This window comes from Raphanus sativus, chromosome 5, assembly GCF_000801105.2.
Source record: "Raphanus sativus cultivar WK10039 chromosome 5, ASM80110v3, whole genome shotgun sequence".
Classification (NCBI taxonomy): domain Eukaryota; kingdom Viridiplantae; phylum Streptophyta; class Magnoliopsida; order Brassicales; family Brassicaceae; genus Raphanus; species Raphanus sativus.
In genome coordinates this window covers 34,958,307-34,974,689 of record NC_079515.1, presented here as the reverse complement: position 1 = coordinate 34,974,689, position 16,383 = coordinate 34,958,307, and the positions used below count along the sequence as shown (strand labels likewise).

The following is a 16,383-nucleotide window of genomic DNA, read 5'->3' as shown; positions in this document are numbered from 1 at the left end:
TTGGACATACAAATTTAATGAAAGTCCTTAACTATTTAGAAAAAAAAAAATTTATATCCCTAAAGACTCCAATGGTGATAACACCATTGGAGATACTCTAAACGTGGCATCGATTCTACATAAAACAAGATCACCTATTGATTCGTCTCTTAAACTCTCACAGTTCTTTGGTGCTTGTTTTTATTTGGAGTTGTTTTTATTAAATGTATAAGGATTAAACAAGTATGATGTTAACAAAAAAAAAATCTAGCAAAACTTATGTAGTTCACGAATCGGTGATTGTATTTTTATATGCTTTTGTAGTTTTGTTCCATTGCTTATGATTTTCTCATAATGTCTATCATTTCCTCACTATTTTCATCAAACACATTAATGTTACCAGATAGATAAACACATGAGAGATGATGTAATCTTCGTCTTTAAAATATTAGTAACAAATTTTCGATGTTTATTCAATCTTTCTCAACAACAGAAAATAAGGAGTAACAACTTGGAATAACGGAAATAAAAATTATCAAGAAGAAGATTGACTTAAAAATACTAATGATCCAGCTTTTGATCCTTCTCCATGCTCCTTAATTAGTTTTGACTCTTGGCGAAGTCTCACAGGATAACGCTAGGGAACTTGCAACGCTCATTCCCTGTGAAATAGTCATTACAATCATTAAGAAGTTGTCCAAAAATAAAAAAAAATCATTAAAAGTAATTATGTAATCTCAGAATTGTTCTTTCTCCACTAGGAAACCACAACTTCAGTGAGAGGTATTTTCGTATGTCTAGTATTTCTTGTGAAACAAGTAATATAGAATTTTAGAAACTCACCAGGGTTGGTCGTGGTCTCACGCGCAAAACCATTGAAGTAGCACCGAGAGCTTTGGTTCCTGAACTGAGCCCAGTACGAGCTAAAGGCATAGCTAGCATGCCAAGTAATCGAAACCGGTGCGTAACACTCTCTTCCCGGCGCCAAAGCTGCACACGTTGCGTTGCTTTGTCGGCAAGCAAAGCTAAGCTCCCGCTCCAACTCCGCCTCGCTGGCTCCTTCGACCGTCACGCACCACACATTTCCCTTGAACGGAACATTGTTACTCGGTTTAGGCAACGAACCAGGACTAGGGACCGGTCTCGTCCCGCTGAAATCAATGTCGTAGATCTGTGTACCGTCAGGATTCAAAATCCCCCAATGCCTCTCTGTTCCCGAACCGGGTCTCTGGTTTTCATTGAACAATGAGAACAAAAACGTCGGTATAGGTGAACCGGGTCTAGCCGGTGTACCGAGCGGCGGGTTAGCAGTCATCTTCTTGATCAAATTCCGGTTATACGTGGCCGCATTGAGAATGTTAGCTCCGGTTTCGTCGATGTCACCAGAATTAGGCCACCCGGTTTCAGAGATTGCAAGCCGGACGTTTGGATAACCGAGCTTGGTCATCGCGAAAATAACCGAATCGAGCATCTGGTCAAGAAGATTGGTGTAAACCAAACCGGTTTGGGGGTCGGTATAAGTTGAATTCGATTGGAAGAGAGCGAAATCCAAAGGGTTGTTAACCGGATCAGTGGACCAAGGGAAGTAAGGGTAAACATCGAGGAAGAAGAAAGAGTTTGTTCCGTTGAGGAACTTCAGCAACGGTAACATCACCGGAGCGGCGACTTCTTCCCTGAACGCACCACTCGACGGAGGAAAACTCGTTCGAAGAACATCCATGGCGAGCGGTGTTCCCACTTTGATGTTGTGGATCCCTCTTGCTCTGAGAGAAGTCACTATTTTACGCATGGCAGGGACAAGACTCGCCCAGGTTTGCTTGTCTTGATCTGAGCTGTTGCTGAGAATCTCGTTCCCGACGAGGACGAATCGGATTCTTGTTTGCGGGTAGTGAGCAAGGACGTTGGTGGTGACCCAGTTGTCTGCGGCGGCTTGATCGGCGCCGATGGGAATGATTTGGTTGTTAGGGACCATGATTGTGACGTAGAGATTGGTCTGAGAGAGGACCATTAGGGTTTCGGGGTCGGCGTCGTAGAGTTTGACGTGGCCTGCATTAATAGATTTGATGAGGTTGATTGATTGGTAAGGAGATGGGAGATTGTTGCCTAATCTTCCGTAGTTTATCCCAATCCTGCTTGCAAGTGATAAAAATGTTTTGTTGTTCGGTGAACCAATTGCGTACCGACAAGAACCTGTAAAAAGAAGACAAGATTATGGTAAGGGAAAATGTGTTTGGTCGTTGAATTACAATATAATGAGACTTACTTGACAGGGCGATGAGAGTGAGGAACAGAGCAAAATAAGCTATTGGAGAAGACATGCTGTTGAGAGGAGAGTGCTGATGAGTTGAATTTAGGATGAAGTAGAGGAGACTTGTTGAGGGGGTATTTAGAGGAGATTATGGGGTTGTACATGTTTAGTGATTAAGATATAATCACTCATGCAAGAAAAGCGTTTGATCAAACTATTAATTGCTTCTTGAACTCTCATAGTTCTTTGTGTTTAAAGAAGACTGGTTGGTTGGCTTGTTCAAAGGAGACCAAGAATCGCTCTGTCACATTATAATGCTAAATAATACATTTTTTTGTTGATCATTTGCATAAAATTTATATGAATTTATATTTTTTTTACTAGAAAACAAATAATTTTAAAGATATCCTACAATAATGTTTAAGTTTTATGCAGTGTTTTTATATCCAATATAAAATTGTAAAATCATTTACTTGTATGTAATTTGATTCAGATTTAATAAAAAACCATTAACTAAAAATACAGTAAAACCCAGTAAAAACAAAAAAAAAATGCTATAACCCGCAATAAGAACTGTTAGACGATGAAAACTGATAATATTTTTTTTAAAAATTGATTAAACTATTCATATACATTTTAACATTACGTAAAATTGAATAAACATGTTATTCCTTAGATTTTGATGAAATTTTGATTATGTCATTAGAAAAAAATGGTAATAAAAAAATTCTTGATATGATAGTATTAGTTTATTTTTTAAAATTAATAACATATTATAAGTTTATATTTTTATTTATTTTAGATTTAAAAGTTAATTATATAATAATTTTTATTTAATTATTTACTATCTTAACTTTTAGCAAAAAAATACTAATTTGGTATTAAAAATATTCAAATAATTTATTTTTCATGACATATGAAATTTATAACTAAAATAAAATTCTAAATATCAATTATATTTTTAGAATAAAACTTGAGTTTTTGATATGTCTTATATAATTCAGTGGTTAATAATGTTATATTTATATATAACTACATATTATAATTTATTGATCAATTATTCAACCACAGTTGACCTAGTGGTTCAGTGATCCATGACCATAACATATTCTGACTGAATCTCAAGGTTGATCAGCGGTGCTCTGAAGATCAAGATATTGGATATTGGGGTTTGTTTTAGAGCAAGTACCCATTCTCTTTCGAATCGCATATGAGCTCTAAAAGTTAAGCTAATAATGTTAAACAAGCGATTAGTGCGAGGCCACTAATATGTGTGTATTTCTTTTTCTCAATTAAAAAGGTGAATCTTGGAACAGGCAGTCGACACCATGCTAGTGTTGGTTGACACCTGTCTTGCACACTGTAAGTCTGCTTCTATCTCTATGCTTTAATCAGTTTTATTTGTTTTTTTTTCACCAACTTCAACTTTATAATACTTGGGACAAGGTTGTTTAAGTGCATGGGAAGTAGTTTGTAACAGTGTGCCTTTTCAGAGTCAGTCATTTTTGAGTTAAACTTTAGTCAAGGACTATGAGACCTTTCTTTCTGATATTGATTGCAAACTACACAACATGAAAATTCAAAATGGATTGATATGCCAATTATATCCATGCTTACAAGAGTGTATAAAGGATCCAAAACTGAATTCCTTTTAATCTACTTGATTATCTTTCTTTGAAATTTGGTATACACTGGATTTCCTCGTTTAGATCTGAAAAGACTGGTCTATGTTAATATGGTTTTCTTTTTTTTTTATTCAATAAAAATATGAAAAATAAAAGAATACGGGATAAAAGTAAAAATAAATGAACCTGGTGTTTCTCATTAAAGCATGACTGATATTTTTTTTTGATCAAAAAGCATGACTGATAAATTTGGTCAATATAAGAGTTTAAATGATATTAGAGTTTAAATGATATTCTATAAAGTAGGGAAAAATAGATTGAAGGAAGCGAAAAAGAAGATATGAAAGAGACCAAAGTAAGACTGTATGAGTGATCAGAAACCTCAACCTCAATAGGTAAGAGTCTATGTATTTTGTGATCGATATTTCCTTGATGAATCTGTATTTTAAATTTTTAAATAAAGTTAGTGATGGTGAATTTGGATATTTCTTATGAATTGTGCGCTGAAATGGTTGGGTTGGTAAGTTTTTTTTTTTGCTAAACTGTAAATATCATAAAAGAATAGAAAGTTGTTACAAACGCACAAACTTAAATTCGATTCATCTTGGCAAAAAGAAAAAAAAAAGAACAAGATGAATCACAAACTAGCCATAAGAACATTTTTACACAAATTTTATCTTAAACCATAGGACCATGAGTGAATCATAGAGCTTCCTGTAGCGCCTTGCAGAGATAATGTTGCGGACTTCCTTATCAATGCCGTTGAACACAGTGCTCGCCGGAATGGATGACTGATTATGCACCAAGTTATTCCTCTGCTTCCATTTGTGGTAAACCACAGCGTGAGTCGCGATTTTCCTGAGCAGAGAGAACTTCTTCGATGGAGTGGCTCTGATCCAAGAGAGGAGTTCCGACCAGTCGGTAAAAGCTCTTCTCGGTGTGTTGCATCGGACGAAGACTTCCTTCCAAATGGATTGGCTGTAAGCGCATGAGAGTAGAAGATGATCTCTGGTTTCATCGAAATTGGAGCATAGCGGGCATGAAGGTGAGATTGCAACGCCCCAAGCAGCCAATCTTGATCGAGTGGGCATCCGGTCGTAGTTAGCAATCCACATGTTGAAGCTGAGCTTCGGGATAACGCCTTTGAACCAGACAACATCCACCCAGTTTTGAATCTCCTGTCTTGGTCTGAGCACCTCCCACGTTGTGGAGGACCTGAAATCAACAAAAGACGAATCACGAGCAACCCATATATATTCATCATTAACATCAGAGGGGAGTGGTAGATTAATAGTAGTGAGGTGAGCGTGCAGGTCTACTTCCATTTGCGAGCGAGGATGAGGCATAGTCCACGATGATCCGGAGATAGCATCCGCCACCACCGCGTTGTCTCTAAGTCGGAGCCTTCTGGGTCCTGTCGGGCCTATGTGATCAATCAGCTGTCCCAGCGGACTCCAGTTATCGAACCAAAAGCTTGCGGTCTGTCCGTTTCCCAGCACGGTTTTGCAAAAACGAAGCGCCAGAGGTCTTAAGTCCAATAGTTTCCGCCATGCCCAAGAGTCATTGTCGTTTGCTGTGATAGTCCAGAAAGATTGACCATGGAGGTGCGTGCTTCGGTGCCAGTCAACCCACAAGGAGGGCGCATTTGACAGGAGAAGCCATATAAATTTGAGACACATCACCTGATTCCAGATTAAGAAGCTTCTTAGGCCTAGGCCTCCTTCATTTTTGGGTAGACAAACAGTGGTCCAGGCAATTTTAGCAATACTTCTCTTCTCTGTACTTCCGGACCATAAAAAACGAGAACATAGTGATTCAATATTCTTTATGCAGCCCTTTGGTAAGATGAACGCCGATGTCCAGAAAGTAACCGTACCGAAGATAACTGTGTTTAGGAGTTGGAGTCTTCCCGCAAACGACAAGAGCTTGGCTGACCAAGAGTGGAAGCTCGAGTTCAATTTAATCATCAAGGGGGAGTACTCTGAGATCTGAGCTTCCTGCTCATTAATGGGAGACCGAGGTACCTAATCGGAAGTTTACCAGAAGGGAAACCATAGTTTGAAATAACAGTGGTTTCACTTTGGTTAACTCCAGAAGTAAATAACTCAGTCTTGGCGCTGTTAATGTGGAGGCCCGACCATGAAGCAAAGTCGTCGAGACACTCAGTGATGCCGTGAAGACTATTGCTTGTGCCATCAAAGAAGACCATCACATCATCCGCGAACATGAGATGGGATATCTTTAGATCCTCCGTTCTCGGGTGGTAGCCAATAGAACCTGCTTCATAGCGAGATAGGAGAAGCCGGGAGAGGCATTCCATAGCAAGCACGAAGAGATACGATGACAACGGATCTCCCTGACGGATACCTTTGGAGCTTTTAAAAAAACCACCCGAGACACCATTTACCGAGACCGAGAAGGAGGCAGTCGACAAGCATTCCTTTATGAGCATTATGTAACTGTCCGGAATAGCTAGAGCTCGAAGGGTGGCTAGTATGAAGTTCCATCTTAGGCAGTCAAATGCTTTCCTCAGATCAACCTTGAGCATGCCTCTTGGAGTCAGATTCTGCGTGTTGTATCCATTGACTAGGTCTGTTGCAAGGAGCACGTTCTCTGCAAGGAGTCTGCCGGGGAGGAAGGCGGACTGAGACTTGGAGATCATAAGAGGCAGGATTTCTTTTAGCCGGGAAGCCATTAGCTTGGAGATGACTTTGTACACCGTATTGAGGCATGAGATGGGTCTAAATTCGGAGGGGTGGGATGCATTGGGCTTCTTTGGGATTAAGAACAGGTTTGCGGAGTTCCATTGCTTGAGCAGTTTCCCGGATCTGAAGAATTCCATAATTGCTTCAGTCACTTCTGTACCGATTACCGACCAGGAGGCAATGAAAAATTCTGTTGAATAACCGTCCGGGCCTCCCGTTTTATTCCGAGGCAGTGAGAAAAAAGCCTCCTTAATATACATCGTTGAGAAGCCTTTCTCAAAGTCCATGACCTGTTCGTCTGTGCATTTGAAATTGAAGAGCAAGTCCACGTCACTCTGGACGAACATGGGAGGAGTAGCTGGGCTTCCAAGAAGATCAGAGAAGTAATCTACACAAAGCTGCTAGATCCCTTCTTGAGAATCGATCCGTTCTCCTGAATCTGAGAGGAGGAAATGGATGTGATTTATGGCTTGTCGGGATGCCGCGTATCTGTGGAAGAGCGAAGTACTGCCATCACCAAAAAAGAGCCAGTTTATACGCGACCTCTGAAAAAAGAATACATGGAAGTTCTTTTCCTGTTGATACTTTTTGATGGGATTGCAACCGGTATTGGTGAGATGGCTTTCTAATGGATATGTGAGTTCATAATGTTTTCAAACCTCTTTTACGTTTAATTTTGGTGCATGAAACTAATACTCCCTTTGAATCAGAAAAACTGTCTGGCACCAATCATTTATCGTCGTTTCTCCTAATTTATTAATAGATATTTTTTCTTTAAGTTACTTCTTTTTTGATCAAAAATATCTTTTTCCTTAAATTACTAAACACGGAAAAAGATGCAGAGCTAACTTAACAAATTAAGCACGTGTTTCAAAAAGACAAAGAAAGAGGAAGTGTGGATATCAAACATGCACGTCACTGCCTATGTCCCTCGTGTGTGTATATAAAGTCCTCCAAGGATTTGTGAAACCACTACCCATAAATCTTTCCCTCATCCTGTTACGTATAAATTTTACAATAATTGAGCTAGATACTTTTAATATCAATCTTTGGTCCATGGAGGAATCGTCCAAAGGCTTGACAAAAGGTGCATGGACGACTGAAGAAGACAGTCTCTTGAGGCGATGCATTGATAAGTATGGAGAAGGCAAATGGCATCAAGTCCCTTTAAGAGCTGGTATGTTAATTTTCTTACTTTTATATATACATATAAATTATAATCAATCACTACGGAAAATTTCTTTCCCTTTGTCTACTATTCGGGGAATTAATTAACACATGACTGAATCATTGTTTTTCTTTTTGTCATAATGAACAAATCTTCGACTCATGCTTTATGAGGTTGTTCATGGAAAAACATTCATGTTGTTCGTATTTAATTATGTCGCACTTAAACGAAGATCTGCATTTAAGACTTCTACTTCCGCTGACAAAGAGATAAGATACCAACATTTCTTTTGGGTTTTCCTTTAGTAAATGAATTCAGTGACATTTTCTGTACGAATACGTGTCTTTGTGTGGAAATAATACATAACTTCTATTAGTGTGATTCTTCTTTTTTTTGTAACTTATTATTAGTGTGATTCTTCGGGATAAAATTATTGGTTTTGTAGGGCTTAATAGGTGTAGGAAGAGTTGTAGACTAAGATGGCTGAACTATTTGAAGCCAACTATCAAGAGAGGAAAACTTAACTCTGATGAAGTTGATCTTCTTCTCCGTCTTCATAAGCTTTTAGGAAACAGGTTTGTATTCTTAAGACAAAAATTCAACCTTTTCTTATCTAATGATCCATAAAATATATATCCAAATCGTTCAATGCATGCTTAGGTGGTCTTTAATTGCTGGTAGACTACCCGGTCGGACTGCTAATGATATCAAGAATTACTGGAATACCCATCTGAGCAAGAAACATGAACCATGTAAGACCAAGATGAAGAAGAGAAACATAACATACCCTTCTACCACACCTGCCCAAAAAAATGACGTTTTCAAACCTCGACCTCGACTCTTCACCGTTAACAATGGCTACAGCCATCTCCGTGGCCTGCCAGAAGTTGACGTTGTTCCTCCATGCCTTGGACTCAACAACATTAATAATGTCTGTGAAAATAGTATGACATGTAACAAAGGCAAAGCTAGGGAGAAGTATGAACTTTTTAGTAATTTAATGAATGGAGAGAATGTGTGGTGGGAGAGTTTGCTGGAGGAGAGCAAACAGCCTGACACGCTCGTTCCAGAAGGTAAGGAAACAGAAAAGGGGGCAACCTCCGCGTTTGACGTTGAGGAACTTTGGAAGATGTTGGATGGAGAGACCGTAGAACTTGATTAGTGTTTTCAGTATATTTGTTTGCGATCTGTGTGTTACTTTTGCATTTAGTGTGGATCGGAGTTGTTTCCAAATAAACCAATTAATTTATGTTCTGGTTGTGCTTATATTTTGCAAAAGAAAAAGATATATGGTTTGTATAAAATCAGGATTTCCTTCTACGAATTTTTTTTTGCTAAATCTTCTACATACTGCAAAATAAGTTTTTCTATATATTATATACATATACGGTAGTATCAATTGTAAGTCAAAGGTGACAGCGTACATTACAATGTAACTCGCTTACTCAACATGAGTTGACCATTAACAGCATCTCCAACAATTCTCTTTATTTTAAAGTAGAAATCCACTTAAAATAAAATGATAAAGAAATGGCTTTAGAAAAAATCTCTGATTGATCCCAGTTTTAGCTTCCGATTATGATTTGAAGTTAGGTTGGATCAAGCGTACATATTGCGCCTAATGCAGTTCTGCCTTCGGAGCCACCTAAAATCCAACAAATTTTAATAACATAAAAGCCAAGAAATGCAAACTAATATGTTTTTGCTCAAGGGCCTTCATTATGTTAAGTTGACCCTGAGTTCTCTATATATATATTTGTGAATGCAATAATTTTTATTTATAAAGTTATTTGTAATAACTTTGTAGTACTTTTTGAAATTAACTAATTTCTATTGCTGAAAAGGTACTTTCTCTACAATTATTCAATTTATATGCATTAGAGCTAAAGCCTTCTATTTAAATCTTATTCTTTTTGCAATCTATTTGACCAATTAACCCCTACAAAAAATATATATAGTTGCTTTGAAAATCAAATACCATTTTAGGAAATATTTTAGGGGAGAAGTGTCGACCCCTACTGTTTTCAACCAGACATGCGACATAGACTTTTCCCTTAGAGCATCTCCATTAGTAAGTTTGTCCATTCTCGATTTCCAATGCAATTATAATAGTTTTTTATTTTTTTTCGTTTGATTTTCCAAAAAAAAAAAAAAACTAATTAACCGATCAATCGCGGGCTGCCACGCGTCAGTGGAGCCCACAAATAGTGACGATACGGGTTCGTCCAAGTGATCTTGCGCGGCGCGGATTCACAAAGCAGACATTAATATATATTTTTTTTTATGAAAATGCGTGTGAACCTTTATTAGCATACCCCAATGGGGATGCTCTTAGCAATAAAACTGAATGCTGTTGACTGTTGTCGTCTAATCGTCTAACTGATGTCATCTTCTGTTCACTGGTGGAGTAATTTTTCCATGCAACCAACTCCATTTTGAATCCACCTTCTTTGGAAAAATATGTGCCGTGCGAACAGAGTTTGTTCTTCTTTCTCTTTGTTAAAACGAACAGAATTTTTTGACATTGTTCAAAATACCGTACCACAAGCCTTTTAATGTAGTGATATGCATTTTCTTTTTCTGTTTCTCGAAATCATTGATATCTATATATATAAAGAAATGATGTTTCTTTCCTGCTGACACGTCAGCTGACAGGTCACAAATTCGGTCGTCGAGCGGTTGACACGTGTCCGCGTTAATGAAACGCAGCAATTCATTATTTAGGCTACCGTCTGGGCTTTGTGTAATACTATTGGGCTTAACAGGCTGACACATGTCTTTGTATACTAAACTCTGCATTACGGTTTAAACGGAACTAAGGAACTAAGCGTCATGTTTTTGTCGTTTCATTTTCTTCATTCGTTAACTCTATGAAAATTATTAACTCCATCAACTCAAATCAAGCGCAATGAATTCAATGATCCTTTATCTCTTCAAGACTGTGTTTCTCAATCTATAAAAAGGTATTTGCATACCTAGAACATCATTCCTCCCAGTTCATGAAAACCAAAATAAACACAATATTTGAAGGCCGCCGCTGATCTTTTATTGTCGAGGTGTTTTTCTCATGTGAAAATCAAACGGTGGCGCGTTGATGGGAGTGGAGATGCTCCTCCTTGATTCAAACGTTTTTCCGATCTTTACTCTTATGATCATATTTTTCTTGAACTATTCGGTGTTCACATTCATAAGCTTCAAACTTTTTTCCCCAGATCTTCTTTTAATCTCTTTTGGTTTATATAATAATTTGAGACCATTTGTTGATTATGCTCTATTTTCACAATTTTCAGTAGAGCCACTGTAAGGGTTCACCGTCTCGCCGCTCAAGGCTGGTTCAATGTTCACACTCTAGCTCTTTGATACAAATGGTTTGTGCATTCTCTTCTTCTTTGTCTTCCTAATCTGTCTGTTGTGGTTTAGGATTTTTATTTCTTAGTAATGTTTTGATTTCTTTAAGATTGAATTTTGGTAGTGGCCAAGTAGTCGGTGGTGCAGGTTCCTTGGTATGAAACAGGTTGGTCTAATTAGTTTTTTTTTTATTTTATTTAGTGATTTCTGTGTATGTATGTAAAAACACGCTTTCACCCATATTTCAGCTACAGAGTTCAAAGATGATCTATAAAGCTGATGAACCAAAACGAGCCCACCAAATTATCAGAAGCGGTAGATGAAAGAGAGGGAGAGGAGGAGAAGAAATAAGAACTTGGTAGGAACTTTTGTCGATGTTTAGATAAGTTTGTGAAGATGCTAACGGTTGTCTGATTTTAATATGTTTGTGTTTATAAGCGCTGCTCTTATATTTGTTCTATTCTTCCAATGTGATAGTTGTGTATCCTCAGAGTAGTACTTATGTTAGGTTGGCTAAAGTTGGTGAGACGTATTTGGATCTCTCTTACCGTTAGTCAAGGTTTTAAATTTGATATGTTTTCTTCAGATATGTTGTAGAGAATTGGTATATCAAGAAGCTTTCATCAGTGACTGTTTAGGACTGATCGTGTATCAGTTTCATCTTGATTAACTTGAAGCTGTTCTGAAAGTATTCTGATGGTGCAGGTCTCGCGTACCAGGATCGGCCGGGGGACAGGTACGGCTCGGATTGCTTACATACTTAAGATGCTGAAACAAGTTCTTACATATTTTAATCTGCTTAAGATGCTTAAAAAGAGTTCTTATCAATGTCCTCTCCATAGTGACTATGATTCATGGAGTTGACATCCTGTGTCCTGCTAGCTTCCCTCATGAGCTTCTCTTATGCGTCTCTGTGGTGTCTTAGGTTTGACAAAAGATGGTGATGGGGAGTTTAAAATAAGATGATGTTCGTCAGTGATTCTTTGAACCCGAAGAATGTATTTCTCTTTCTATGCTTATATTCCAAATCCCAGAAAGTTCAAAATCCAAAGACATGTTTGATTCCTTCACCCTCTTCTCTCTCAAGGTAACTTTTCATATTTGGGCATCCGTTGAAGTAGCCCTGCAGGACTTTCCTGCTAGGATACTAATCAATCAATCAATCTTGTGTAGGATTACAATGCAGCCATGGCATTCTATTATGCACCGGTTCTTCCACAATATAATTGAGATAATGATACTGTTCACTGGCCAGTTGTTGACATAGTTTTGTTCAACACATATTTTTGTGGATTATATACTAGACCTTTTTAAAAGTAGTGAATACAATCACTTGGAGAGGAATCAGATCTTTTGTTCAATACTATCTTTGCTTCCTTATCTTGAATTCCATCTAAGGTGGATATGAACCTTCACTGGCTTAATTGTAAACCTTTTTGTTGCTTCTGAAACAATGATTCTAACTTTCTTCAACTTCCTCTAAAAGTTTATATGTTGCTTGGAGTATATTTTTATTATTAGTTTGTGATATGACTAATGATGGTGATGACTGGCAAGTTCTTTAGAAGAGATGTAAAATATTTTCACAGCTAATTTCAAAATCTCTTCTTAGCAAAAAAAAAAGTAAGTCTCTTCCAATCATGAGTTAAAAAGATTTTTAAAACTATTGTTACATGGGATCTAGAAAGCAAAATACTACATCACTTATATATTGGCTTCAGAAAATTTACAGTCAGAATACTTTTTTTTCTTCCAAAACTAATACCAAGATTGCAGGAAAAAAATGTATAGCTTAGAAAAGACGTTACCAACTCAAATAACAAAACCTAAAACAATAAATAAGGCATGGTGATATATTGGCATTTGGCAACTGTATACAAAGTACAAACCACATCAAATATAAAGAAAGAATTACACTATAAGGCAGTTTCAAGTTTTTAATAACAATATAAGGCAGTCTACGCTCCTCAGACAGTTTTTCTCTTTTCAATACATGTTTCACTATTCCCAATTCACAAATCAATTGAATTCTAACTAAAGTCCAACTAAATAATAAAATACTAAATTTCATATTATTTTATGTTCTTTTATCTTTCTTCTTCGTCTTCTTTCTTCCAAACTTTCCATCTTTTTCTAAACTAAAATCTGATTATTCAGATTGTTTTTTCAAAAGAACTTACATGTAATTATTGTCTATGTCGTTTAATCTATCTTTTAAGATATGTCAAGACATATCTCTGATAATGGTGTAATAATGACATATATGATAAGCAGAGACGTAATCGGTGGAGACGTAAACGACGGTAGAGACATAGGAGACGGTGGAGACGTAGACGATGGTGAAGACGATGCAGAAGACCCATCATCCAACAGTGGAAATACAGTTAACGTCACACACCTTCCTCATGTGTGGTATTATGTTATGTTCTCTGTTGTCTTTCACGTATCTCTTCCACCGTTCTCTGACAACTCAACCACTGTTCTTCGTCGTCTCAATAACCGCTCTGAAATTGGCACAATAAGCTTGAGAGAAACAATGGCTAATTTTGACATTTTTACATATTTGGTCTCTAAACTTATTTGTTATTTATTTTATAACCCCAATACTTTTTAAATATGAAAATTAGTCCTTAATTTGGTCCCAAACATCATAAACTACATTTTAACCTATTGTAGTAGGAACACATCTATGAAATACAATAAAAATAACTAAAGACACACTTAAACTTCCGAATTTGCATTCTTAGCCCATGCGATATGCAAAAAGCAAACAAATGAAATAAACGAAAATAATATGATCAAAATAAACTATAATAAGATAATCAGAATCATCACATATCATAACTTGTGCAGTGTCAAAGAAAAAATGTACATGTGACTTTTTATAAAATATTGTACATGTGGACAATGAAAAACATGTGTACATGCTGACGATATTTGAGGTGCTAATATTTTGCTCACATCTTGATTCAACCAAAAGTCTAGTTGTGAGTAGTATTGTTAGGTTCTAATGTTACCTATATTTCTGGTGTCTAATATATCTTCACATGAAGAATTCATGAGGATGGACAATATGTAAGGAAAAAAGGCTAAATGCCCTTTTGTACATGTTGATATGTAAATCAATGTACAGACAAGTCGCACACATCTTTTTGTACATGTAGAAATGTAAAACTATGTACACATATATATCATTAAAACATTGTATATGTGTACAATCATATGATGTCTATGTGTACACAAATTTTACTATCATGTACAATGATTCATTTGTATAATATAGTCAACGTACATAAGACCGATTTTTGTTTTTGAGCAAGAATAACAAACGACATGTGTACATTTTGTGACGTGTACATCTATAGAAACTTGAACAAATTAGATGTTTAAGATAAATGGACATGTTATTTTGTGTATACTAATGTGTACACATGTACATCGAAGATGAACCAATATATGTAAAAAAGTTGTACACATAAATGGATTGATGGTTGCTTACACATATCGTTGTACACATATAGGTGGATATGTGCATACATGATGAGATAACAGAAATATGTGTACACATTACCATAATATCATACTATCTAATTGGATTATTTTGCAAGTTCAAAATGTCTACAATCATATGATGCCCATATGTACACATATTTTACTATCATGTACAATGATTCACTTGTATAATATAGTCCACGTACATAAGACCAATTTTTGTTTTTGAGTAAGAATAACAAAAGACATGTGTACACTTTGTGACGTGTACATCTATAGAAACTGGAACAAATTAGATGTTTAAGATAAATGGACATGTTATTTTGTGTACACTTACGTGTACACATGTAACGTGTACACATGTACATCGAAGATGAACCAATATATGTAGAAAATGTTGTACACATATAAATGGATTGGTGGTTGCTTACACATATCGTTGTACACATATAGGTGGATATGTGCATACATAATTTTATGTATTATTCATATCTAATGATTTTAGCTTTGATTTTAGTTCATTTAATGTATTCTCCAATGCATTTAAGAATTAATATGTGCATATGTTGCCCAATTTCATTAACAGAGAGTTGTAGTATCTAATTGATTAATTTTGATCTTAACCAAAGTGACAATTGATTTTGTATATAACAATAGTTTGGGTCTTATTGGTTAACTATGTACATTAACAATTAATTTTTTTGGACAATTAAAAGAGATAAATCTGAAAATTTGATAGTTTGAGCCAAATTGTTAATAACCTAACAAATAAATGACCAAATGTGAAAATATGAGAAAAAGCTTCATTGTTTCCTGAGCTTCACGGTACGACACCGCAGTGGATTCCAATCATCACCACGACTTATTGTCACAGATGAAAACTAGGAAGCACAACAAAGAAGATATGATGCACCACAAAAATTATTAAAGAATTGTGTTTATTTTGTAAAATAAATAGAGATTTAAAAATAAACCAAAATCTAAGAAAGAAGAAAAGAAGAGAATCAGTGGGTCCTACATATTATATTCTAGTTATACTTTAGTTAGCAATGAATGGATTAAGTTAAGAAAAGTGTCTTAAGAGCAAAAACTGATTTATTGTGTAATAGAAAACTCAAAACTGCCTCTCAATATAAAAAACTCAAATATAAATACCAGTGTACAATAACATTATTTGATTATTTGTTAAATCAGCCAAGCTAAAATTATTGGTAATAAAATTGCTTATTAATACACCGATACAAAGTATTATTCCTTAAAAAATATTTAAACAAAAAGAAGTATACACATATACATTTAGAGTTAACGAATATAGATTTGAAATTGAAAAAAAAAATTGTGAAAATATTAAAAAATAGCAAACTAATCATTTTAAAACACTCAATAAAATTAATAATATATTATGCAATTTTCCAGTTACTAACTTTTCCATAGGGCGGGCCAAACCATAAACTAATGTATAATTAAAACATAAGTTATTTAACAAATTTTTTTTGAAACCTTTTAACAAGAAAAAATATGTTAAAAATCATAACAAAATTTTCGAGATAGTGTGGTTTATTTAGTCTTCAAATACAATAGCATGTACAAAATTTAGCTAATATTTATATTTTTAAATAATAAAAATTTATATTAAATATTTTTACTAATTATTTTAATTGCTTTTAAATTTACATTCCGCCCGTAGGGCGGGCCAGCCCTAGTCTATATATATAAAGAAAGGATGTTTCTCTCCTTCTGACACGTCAGCTGACAGGTCACAAATTCGGTCGTCGAGCGGCTGACACGTGTCCGATTCATTATTTAGGCTACCGTCTG

At 35.8% G+C, this 16,383-nt stretch overlaps 3 protein-coding genes across 3 annotated transcripts; 1 reads left to right on the top strand and 2 right to left on the bottom strand.

The window, feature by feature from the left end:
* Positions 1 to 427: 427 nt before the first annotated feature.
* On the bottom strand, positions 428 to 2,400 carry LOC108856252 (probable glucan endo-1,3-beta-glucosidase A6). The gene is made up of 3 exons (XM_018630015.2): positions 2,243 to 2,400; positions 823 to 2,169; positions 428 to 641 (listed from the first exon to the last, which is right to left on the bottom strand). Exons 1-3 carry the CDS (start codon positions 2,295 to 2,297, stop codon positions 604 to 606), a joined length of 1,440 nt encoding a protein of 479 aa, XP_018485517.1. The 5' UTR covers positions 2,298 to 2,400; the 3' UTR covers positions 428 to 603.
* Positions 2,401 to 4,514: 2,114 nt separating this feature from the next.
* On the bottom strand, positions 4,515 to 5,531 carry LOC108858841 (uncharacterized). The gene has a single exon (XM_018632708.1). The coding sequence runs from the start codon at positions 5,529 to 5,531 to the stop codon at positions 4,515 to 4,517; it is 1,017 nt and encodes a 338-aa protein (XP_018488210.1).
* Positions 5,532 to 7,392: 1,861 nt separating this feature from the next.
* On the top strand, positions 7,393 to 9,049 carry LOC108861703 (transcription factor MYB90). The gene is made up of 3 exons (XM_018635639.2): positions 7,393 to 7,734; positions 8,171 to 8,300; positions 8,386 to 9,049. Exons 1-3 carry the CDS (start codon positions 7,482 to 7,484, stop codon positions 8,885 to 8,887), a joined length of 885 nt encoding a protein of 294 aa, XP_018491141.1. The 5' UTR covers positions 7,393 to 7,481; the 3' UTR covers positions 8,888 to 9,049.
* The last annotated feature ends 7,334 nt before the right edge of the window (positions 9,050 to 16,383 follow it).

Coding starts and splice junctions, on each gene's coding strand:
- LOC108856252 (XM_018630015.2), bottom strand. CDS start 2,297: ATGTCTTCTCCAATAGCTTATTTTGCTCTGTTCCTCACTCTCATCGCC. Junction 2,170..2,242: donor CACTCTCATCGCCCTGTCAA/GTAAGTCTCATT, acceptor TTCTTTTTACAG/GTTCTTGTCGGTACGCAATT. Junction 642..822: donor TGAGACCACGACCAACCCTG/GTGAGTTTCTAA, acceptor ACTATTTCACAG/GGAATGAGCGTTGCAAGTTC.
- LOC108861703 (XM_018635639.2), top strand. CDS start 7,482: ATGTCCCTCGTGTGTGTATATAAAGTCCTCCAAGGATTTGTGAAACCA. Junction 7,735..8,170: donor TCAAGTCCCTTTAAGAGCTG/GTATGTTAATTT, acceptor TTGGTTTTGTAG/GGCTTAATAGGTGTAGGAAG. Junction 8,301..8,385: donor CATAAGCTTTTAGGAAACAG/GTTTGTATTCTT, acceptor ATGCATGCTTAG/GTGGTCTTTAATTGCTGGTA.
- LOC108858841 (XM_018632708.1), bottom strand. CDS start 5,531: ATGTGTCTCAAATTTATATGGCTTCTCCTGTCAAATGCGCCCTCCTTG.